Genomic DNA, 9609 nt, shown 5'->3' on the forward strand with positions numbered 1-9609 from the left:
GCAGAAGCAACGCGGCCGGCGTGAATATGTGATAGTCGTAAATATTCCGAGCTGCACGTGAAGGCACCACGGCGGTGACCGTTAACGCCCAGGTGAGCCTGAGGGACGCCCTCCACCTGAAGGTCGGGTTAAAGAAGTTGAAAACCAGAGCCGCGGGTTTCGGGGGTGTCTGCTTCTCTTTGAAAGCGTCTTCTTTTACAAAAAAAAGCCTCTTCCAGCCACAGTCACGCTTTCAGTCGGCGGCTGTTTTTTTGTTTTTGTTTTCTCCTAAATTTCCTCCGAACAACCGACGGGTTTCATCCACCGAACATCCGGTCAACACGTTGTCATGGTGAGTGCAGCGCGGTCAAAGCTCGTCTCCGTGTTGTTTTTGTTGTCTTTGTTGTTGTTGTTGTTGCGTCGTCTATCGTCCAAACCAACTTGTGTGTGTGTGTGTGTGTGTGTGTGTGTGTGTGTGTGTGTGTGCTTGTCAGGATCGGTACGCGGACCTGGACCTGGACTGCGAGGACGGAGGCGTCGCTGTGAGTATCCTCGAGGTTCTCTCGCAAAGTTCGGCCGACGTTGTCGTGTTTTCCTGATGTTTCTCAGCTGTTTCGTGTCATCTGATGTTTTATTCTGGAAGTGTTGTATTATTGTTTGAAGCTGTCAGTGTAGCCATCACATCACTAAATGGACCCCAGTGGTCGCAACAAAGTACTAAAGTATTAACTTCCTTAATTACAATTTGGATTAAAAGTAATGGAGTAATTGGATATTGTTCTACTTACAATTTGGAAGCCAATATTGTATTTTTATTCACATACTTTTAATGGCTTAAGCTATGAAGAAGATATGTAAAGTATTTACTACATCTCCAATCCAATAATATATTATATTGCTTTAATATATATATATATATATATATATATATATATATATATATATATATATATATATATATATATTAAACAATACGCTTGGAGACTTGTCTCGTTGGTTTTGTCTCGTGGTTGAAAATCTAATCACCAGTCCTTGTTTTTCCTATAAATAGAACAACAACATATATTCAGTTTATGAGGGATCCTTTGTACAGATTTACAGTAACTTACAGTAATCCATTCTTTAACATTGTAGCATTGAAGCGTGAAGCTTTTTATTGTTTGAAGTGTATTTTGGATGAAATAACAGAAACAAGTGACCCTTCACCTGTGACGTCCATCGCCTGTCCCCTCCCGTCCTCGGAGACAGATTTTTGCTGCTGACTCACCGCGTCCCCCCCCCCGTCCCCCCCCCAGTCGACCCGTTACTCAGTCCCACCCTCTGGAACCACATAAACCGTGTCCTTTCATTCATTTGTTCTGTCATCATCCTGTTCCTTTACTTCTTCTTTTGTTTTTTTTTACTCCTCATTCAGCAAAAAGCATCGTTGTTCGGCGGGTTGTTCAAGAAGTCCTCCAAGTCAGGAGAGCAGGTGAGCGTTTCAACCAAACAGCTGGAATTCGACGTCAAAGATTTTTAAGAATTTCCACAAAAAAAAGCGAACGTCGTGGAATAACCCACGTGGACTTCACAGGACAGTTTATCGGCCAGCAGCCGGCTCTCGGGGGGCAGCAGCGACAGTCTGAGCGGCGGCGGCGGCGGCAGCAAGGTGAGCCGAGGCCTCGCAGAGGTGTGACAGACGCTTTACGCACCAAGACCCGCCGCCAAAGACGGGCAGCCAGATGTTTGTAGTGAACATCTTTTTATACAATGCAACTAAAGCCGATTAATCATTTAAAGACATTGTTGCCGTGTTGTTTTTATCCTTGAAGCAGGTTGTCTTTAAACATTTGCTGGTTTTTAATGGGATGATTTGAGGTAGAATTTTTTTTTTTTTTTTGTGAAATGTGTTATAAATTATAAAGAGTCCATCAGCAGATGAATTGATGATAAAATAAATGTTGAGATCATTGAAAATTAATTTTTTAATTTGACATTATATTGGGTTTTTTATCATTTTGTATCACTCTAAATGTGTGTGTGTGATACGTCAGTAGAGACAACCTGACAGACAACGTGTCATCACGCCATCGCGTCCTCACTGAACATTTCGCTTCACTTCTTTCTTCAGCAAAAGTCCGGTGTGTTCGCCGGTCTCCTCAAGCGATCTCCTAAAGCCGGACACGTCCGGAGGCCTTCGCAGGTGACCCACCATGTGCAAAGTGTGCAACCACGTGAAATGTTGCGTTGCTTGGGAAAGAGGCTCATGGGTAATCCCGTGTGTTTCAGGACCTTTTGGACACGGAGTTCACGGCCAGCGACGACAGTCTCTCCGAGAACGCCACCACGAAGGCGAGTCACGTCAGCCAAGTGAATTATTTTACAAAAACACAAACCGGGAACATTTACAAAGTAAATAGTGTGTCCGTACAACGACAAAGTAACACGCACTCAAACAAAACGGGTATACAACATGAAGAATCTTTAGTAAAATGAACATGTGATGTTCCGGAGGATTTCTTTGATTTCTTTCTACCAATAAATCATTGTAATCATTGGGTGTGTAGCTGACTTGTGGGAAGGTTTGTGCGTCTGCTGTTGTGTTGTGTGTTTTTGGTTGTGTTGTGTTGTGTGTGTCTGTTTGCTCCCCGTCCCGCATGCATCAGCGATTCATGGAGACCTGCCGGCCAGCGAGTGGAGCACTAACGCCCCGCCTGCCCCCCCCCCCTCACCCCTCACCCCTCACCCCCAGGCATCAGCGGCATCAGTACAAAACAACTGGTTTAGTTTCAATTCTCACGGGTACAATAACAACTGTTTGGTTTTTTCCCTCCAGGAGAAAAGAGCCGCGTTCAAAGGGATGTTTAAGAAACCCAAGCCCTTCGGAGCGAGGACACAGTCACAGGTGAGAGTTGTGCGTCTCACCGCTTCTCACTTTGACCTTTTTTCGTGACCTTTTATTTTGATGAAGAGGATGAGGATGAGACGTTTGTGTTCTCGCCGCGCAGGAGGATTTTTCCGCGTCCGGCGAGCTCTCAGGCAGCAAAGACGACGTCTCCGTGAACAGCGAGGTGAAGTGCGTCTCCTCGTGTTCTTCCTCTTCGTCCCACCTCCCCTTTCGTTCTAAAGCTGCAGTCACATGACACCACTGTCCCACAATGCAGCCATTCCTCTGCTTTTCCCGTTTCCATGCTACCTTTTTTTTCTTTTGCCGACGCTTTAGTTTAGATCAGGTCTGTGAATTCCCACCGTTAGGAAGTAAAAAAATCACTGCAAACGGCGCTTTGGGGACACGGTGAGGCGCACGCGTCACCACCTGTACCTGGCTGCAGGTGGGTCCTTGATTCCTTCACTATGCAACAGCTCTCACGTGACCTTCCCTCCTGCAGGAACCACGAGGAGCGTTCAACGGGTTGTTCAAAAAGTCCCCGAAGCCCTTTGGAGCGAGGACACTGTCTCAGGTGAGGGTTGTGCGTCCCGCTCTCACCTGCGTTACATTACCGGTCGATGACAATGGAATCAATGAGGGGGGGGCGACGTTTCTTGCCTTTTTAGGAGGATTTGTCTGCACCCAGCGACGCCTCGGGCAGCAACGACAGTCTTTCTGTGAACAGCAACACGAAGGTGAGGTTTCTACTTTCTCCTCAGTTTAAATTCTACATTTGCCCCCCCCCCCCAAAAAAAAGCATTTGAATGTGTTCCTCCAGGGACCAGGGGGGGTGTTCGGTGGGATGTTTAAAAAATCGGCGAAGCCTTTGGGAGCGAGGACGCGGTCTCAGGTGAGCGCAGCATGCCAGCGTAGGGGGATCGGGGGGGTCGGGGGGGGCCATTGTTGACTGTTTTTTCCTGTGGTCTTTCGCCTTCATTCAGGAGGGTTTGTCTGACCACGGCGAGCTCTCCGGGAGCAACGACCGCCTGGCGGAGGACACCAAGGAAGGAGGATTCTTAAAAAAAAGGGGGGCCGGGTCTCAGTCACAGGTGAGGTGGTCCGGCTTTTTAATGCAAAAAGGAGGCGTGCCGTTTCAGGCATGTTGTGTTTATTGTAACAGGACAAGGGAGAGCAAAGGGTTCAAATGACATGTTGACAGCTTTGTCCATCTATTTTGCAGCGACGTTAAAAGTGGAGTAAAGTTGTGTCTTGTCTCTTTTTGCCTTCTCGATGCGTCCGTGTGCTCAGGACGGTCCGTCTGAGGAGGACGAGGAACCCGCCGCAAATGAGAGATCGTCCAAGGTGAGCTGCTTTGAGTTGACAGAAGGCGCAGCAGACAAAATCAGTCCCGTAACTCAAGCCCAATTCTATTTGTCAGGGTGAAGCCGCAGCGAAGATCTTGAAGAATCCTTTTATCTCCACATCTCGGGTAATTTCATCTCGCCGATGCGACGTCGGAGACACGGCGTTACAGGCTGAACGTTTTAATAATGTCAAGTGATGTATTTATTTGCTCCGTCTGCAGGAGAAGAAGCAGGAGAAGAACCCTGAGCCGCAGGTGCTGGAGGATGGAGAGATCCCGCTCAGCCACAAACAGGTTTTTGACTGCTCATTATTAAAGTTTCCATCTTAAATATCATTTCCGTATGCGCTACTTACTTTGCCCCCCCCCCCCCCCTGCTTTCCTGCGTACCTGCATCAGAGTAAATTTTCTGAGGCGATGGAGAAGATGAACCCTTTCCGCTCTGCAAATAAAGTAAGAGATTAAAGATTCTGATTGTGATATTTTAAACGTGCTTAAGAATAATTGTTTTACATTACAAAGAAATGTTTTTTTTTCATTTTAAGAAAAGGGTGTTTTGGCTCATAAAGCGTGACTCCATCTGTGGGGAAACACCTGAGCTCACCTGTCTGTGCTCACAGACTTCCACTGAGAAGAATGAAATAGATTTCACAGATCAAACTGAATCCACTCTGCAAATAAAGCGACATTGGTGTTTGGTCATTTAAAGCTTATGAAATGTCCTTCATTCAGAAAGACGGGGACGACACAGAGACTCTCGGGAAGGACGAGAGAAAAGGGGAAGAGAATCCACAGGCGGTGGGTGTATTTTCTGCACCGTGCGTCACCAGTGACCGCACGCGCTCGCACAAGCGGACCAGCGTCTGTCGAAAACGCCCTCTCCTCCTCGGGCCGAGCTCCTCTGACTTCTGACATCTGTCCACAGGAGACGGAGACGATGTCCACGCGCGCCAGCGTCAGGGCGGGAGCAGCTGTGGGCAACCAGGTAGGCCCGGATTTACCTGAACCTAAATTTGAAATTGAAGTGACGGAGGAAACCTCTCGTGTGCATCAGCGTATTCATGAATTTAGATTTTATCTCCCGAAGGAGAGGGAGCAGATTAAATTTAAATTATTACAGCTCTGAGGAACCAGAACAAAGGATTAGACGGAACATCCTTTAAATGCACTTGCAGTGACGCGAGTTTCTTTTGCTGCAGAGCCAACCGGAGAACAAAGAGGAAGACGAGGGCAGTAAAACAGTGAGTCTGTTTCTTCCTCTTCATCAAACTGTATTTAGTCCTAATCACACTGTTTTCATCCTGTACCTGACCTTTAGTGTGTGTGTGTGTGTGTGTGTGTGTGTGTGTGTGTGTGTGTGTGTGTGTGTCATCAACCCACCCACAAACCGCACAAAACCAACACAAAGTTATCGTACCAGGATCTGATTGTTCCATTTCCTGCTCCTGTGATGCCAATGACATGGCTCATGTTTTCACTGTCGGGTTCATTTCAGGTCGTCACAGTTATTCGGACCGATTCAGCTCTCTCCCATTTAATCCATTTAATTTAAGCAAAGAGAAGCATGCCATGCGCGGAGGGTGCCCACGTGCACTAAGCACCAAGAGCTCTGATGAAAACGCACTTCTCCCAGTTTTCGCTTTGTCACGTGTGTCGTGCTTTTGTTCACGCAGCCCGAGGGGAACAGACCGAACAAACCGAAGCATCGGTGTGTTCTGGAATTTTACTTTCAATCAAACGAGTCACCAGAACCTGTTGTGTAAACTATTGGTGATTCTACTGATAACTCCTCAGACAAAGGGAACGCCGTGTTTAAAGGTATAAAATTAGGACGGAGAGTCCTTATGCAACCCTGATCTACTTTGCAGGCTAAGTCTGATGATGAAGGGCTGGAAGAGGAAGAGGATCCTTCGTCTAAAGAGGAAGAAGGACAGGACAAAACAGAGGTAGTTCAGCTCACTTATTCAACTAAGTGTCGAGAAAAACAATTTCCTCTGCGTTAACACCAAAATCCTCATTTTTTTTTTTGTCTTCAGACCAAAATGAAGAAACCGAAGAGACACAATCCCTTCATGCCTCGCGCCAAGGTGACGTGCACAGACCTGCTTCCTCTCGTCGTGGCGCGTTGTCTGTTTGAACCGCTTTGGGTTTGCACAGATACGGACAACACGCCCGTCTCCTGCACACTTGCGTCCTACTTTTTTCATTCGTTTTAATAGGACCCTCAAAGTCAAATCAAAATGTGGCGTTGATGGTTTGAAATGTGTGCGTGTGTGTGTGTGTGTGTGTGTGTGTGTTCCTTGGTTTCAGGGCAGGGTTGTGCACAGGAGCGCCGAGCCTGCAGCTGCACAGGTACGGTCCATCGGCTGAACAGATCCCGGGTGTGTTTTGTTTGTCCGCCCTCCTCTTTCTGTCCCGACATGAACCCTCATGCCGACCCCCCCCACACACACATGCGGCGGTTCTATGGAGGAGGACATGCGATTAGTTTGAAATGTGCCCAGACTTTTCTTTGTGCTTCCTGTTTTTTTTTGGGGGGGGTTGTGTCCGTGGAAGATTTTCTCACTTCTGCAAACAATCGGCGCACTCTGAATCCTCTCCGCCGTCCCCACGTGACCTCACACGGCGTGACGAGTGTGGGTATGGGATGTGGTGTCGATGTGAGCGAGCGCCGTATTGTTTCCTTTGTCTCAGAGTGACGGTGGGAGTCGGTCCTTGTTTGACCGGCTGGAGGACTTCCGCGTGGACCCGTCGCAGCCTGAGGACAGACAGGTCTGGTTCCCAAAGCAAACGTCTCAATCAAACCCGAGGCCTCGTTATTTTCCACTTAGTGTCCCCGCCATTTAACAAACGTATGAATCCAATGGGTTCTTTCAGGATGTGGAGAACCTCATGGAGTGGTGGAACCAAGTGGACTGTGAGTTACAAACAAAACCTTTTACACTCGTTTACATTTCATCAAACAGATTTTTAGTTTCTTCTTTCTATTTGCACCACCAAACGTATGGCCACTTATATTAGAAATATTTAGGCAATTATGTTTTAGACAACAGAAGCCCCCCATTCACAACTGCAAATCTAAATATAAAAAGCTAAATATAATGAAACTAAGAGTAACGGGTCCAGTTACATCGATAGGTGTATGTCCATGGGGACGTAATAACGTGTGACATCATTCTTTCACGCTTTCCCTTCGTCAGCTTGGGAGGACACGACTCAAGACGATGACATGACAGAAAAGGAAGAGGCCAAGTAAGTGAGGGCTGCCAAACGTATACATCTCTTAATTCTGGCTATTAAGGCCGCTTCCGTTTTGGAACGTCTACCTATAAAATGTCCCTCACAAACACAAAGCAATGGGTCATTTTCCCTTTGGTTCGTCTCAGGGCGTTCGCTGTGACGGCAGAGAAGGTGCAGAAAGGAATCCGCGTGTTCAACAAACTCTTCTCGGAGCGCGCCGAGACCCTCTGGCAGCACGTCATCGACCTCAACGCCATCGCAGACGGCCTGGACAAGTTCAACAAGAACACCAAGATCGCCCAGATCACCGGCGGCTCCACCAGCGCCATCGGGGGCGTGGCCACCATCACCGGCCTCGCCCTGGCGCCGGTCACCTTTGGCGTCTCCCTGATCGTGACGGCGGTGGGGTTGGGGGTCGCCACGGCGGGCGGCCTGACCTCCGCGGGCGCCGGCATCTCCAACCAGGTCAACAACTCCATGGACCGCAAGAAGGTGGAGAAGATCGTGCAGGACTACCAGGAGAAGATGGTGGACCTGGACAAGTGCCTGAAGTTCATCAAGCAGGGGATCGAGAACCTGAAGAGGTTCGACCTGATCAAGATGAAAAAACACGCCTACAACCGCGACTTCCCGGCGCTCAGCAGCAGCTTCTACGAGGACGGCGCCATGGCGGGCAAGGCCATCCTCATCAACGCCAACGAGATCATGCGCGTGGTGCAGATCGCCAACGTGGCGGGCAGCACGGCGGCCAGGGCGGTCCAGAACGCCAGCATGGCCACGGGCGTGCTGACGGGGCTCTTCGTCGGGATGGACATCTACTTCGTGGCCAAAGACTCCAAGGAGCTGAAGAAAGGCGCCAAGTCGGAGTTCGCCGCCAAAATCCGGGAGGTGGCGACGCAGCTGCACGGCGGCCTGGTGGAGCTGAACGGGATACGGGAGGAGCTGCAGTCCACCTCGCCGCAGGGGGGCGGCGGCGGCGGCGGCGGGGGGGGTCCGGCCGCTTTGGGCAAAGAGACGGAGGACAAAGGGGACGAGTCGAGCGGAGATGAGATCGACCGCATCAAGAAAGCCATAAAAAAGGACTACGAGAACCGCGAATACGTTTAGAGGAAAGTGGAAGGGCTGCAAAAAAGGGGCCTCGATGAATGTCGGGCGTCGGCTCGAAACGCACCGCGGCATTGTGGGAGGAAACGAGACGCAGCGGCTTCTGTGGCCCCGAGCGCCAGTCGCCCCCCCCCCCTCCCCCGTGATGGTTCATATTGAAACGCAGCAGGAAGGGATTCACATGCGTAGAGACGGGTGCTTTTTGTTGTTAACACAACTTTGGAAATGCACTGTTGCGCAACGTACCGGCAGTCTGTATTTTTCGGTTTGAACCTTTTACGACTTTTTGGTTTTTGGAACATTAAGTGAGTGAGAAGCAGGATGGGTTTGCACCAGCGTTTTATCTTTAAATTCTCGCTAACTTTTCTATTCGTTTAACTCACTCTGGACTGCACGATTACACTTATCTACAATCGCCTGTTCAAAGTCACAAGCCGGATGATTCTTCTTGGCAACAGGGGACGTATTGAGCTTTGTTGAAATAGCTAACTTTATTAAATATGCATTCATAGAGAAATGTGTGTTTGGTAGGATGAATGGGAAATATTGGGTAATGTAAAGAACCTTTTATTTACCATTTACTTAATATTATTAGACAGGTTTTTGACCTTTTATATTATCACTGAAACCCCTCCTTTTTAAACAAGCTTGCACTAGCTAAGAAGTCGTTACACCTGTCAGTTCACCTCTGTTCCATTTGATGATCTGTGTTGTTTTTTTTATTCGTAAACACTTGGAAAACCATGCAACTCGACACTGGTCACTTTCCTTCCACTACTTGAAACTGGTTGAGTCCGAGGTTTTCCACTGCGTCTTCGGTCCTGTTGGACGTTTCTAATTGCAAATTTAAGACGGGCGCCGATGTCCGTTCCGTGTTTTGTTTGATGAACCTAATATTTATTTTTCTGGGTGGAGGTGATAGTTTGACACTACATCTTTCTGTGCAATATATCGTGAAACTGTAATAAGTAATAAAATAATTAAAGTAATTAAAAGAAACATTTCCTGTGAGTCTGTTGCTTTGTAACATTTTTCCAACTCTGCGCTGGTTGAGCTGGTATTTGATCAGCTAACA

At 48.2% G+C, this 9609-nt stretch overlaps 2 protein-coding genes across 2 annotated transcripts in view; one reads left to right on the forward strand and one right to left on the reverse strand.

The window, feature by feature from the left end:
• LOC119206994 (uncharacterized) overlaps positions 1-9609 on the reverse strand; it is a gene marked incomplete at its 5' end in the record, with an annotated part of 242444 nt that overhangs the window by 46105 nt on the left and 186730 nt on the right. The window lies entirely within an intron of this gene.
• Positions 51-9517, forward strand: apol1 (apolipoprotein L, 1). The gene is made up of 26 exons (XM_037457455.2): positions 51-331; positions 474-521; positions 1394-1450; positions 1553-1627; positions 2090-2161; positions 2248-2310; positions 2795-2863; positions 2967-3029; positions 3348-3419; positions 3514-3582; positions 3666-3737; positions 3829-3936; positions 4136-4189; positions 4266-4316; positions 4413-4484; positions 4590-4643; positions 4923-4988; positions 5116-5175; positions 5390-5431; positions 6059-6136; positions 6227-6277; positions 6501-6542; positions 6885-6962; positions 7068-7107; positions 7391-7442; positions 7577-9517. The coding sequence occupies exons 1-26, from the start codon at positions 329-331 to the stop codon at positions 8535-8537; spliced, it is 2472 nt and encodes an 823-aa protein (XP_037313352.2). The 5' UTR covers positions 51-328; the 3' UTR covers positions 8538-9517.

Source organism: Pungitius pungitius, chromosome 15 (genome assembly GCF_949316345.1).
Source record: "Pungitius pungitius chromosome 15, fPunPun2.1, whole genome shotgun sequence".
Classification (NCBI taxonomy): Eukaryota; Metazoa; Chordata; class Actinopteri; order Perciformes; family Gasterosteidae; genus Pungitius; species Pungitius pungitius.

Coding starts and splice junctions, on each gene's coding strand:
- apol1 (XM_037457455.2), top strand. Junction 2,162..2,247: donor ACGTCCGGAGGCCTTCGCAG/GTGACCCACCAT, acceptor CGTGTGTTTCAG/GACCTTTTGGACACGGAGTT. Junction 6,963..7,067: donor CGCAGCCTGAGGACAGACAG/GTCTGGTTCCCA, acceptor GGGTTCTTTCAG/GATGTGGAGAACCTCATGGA.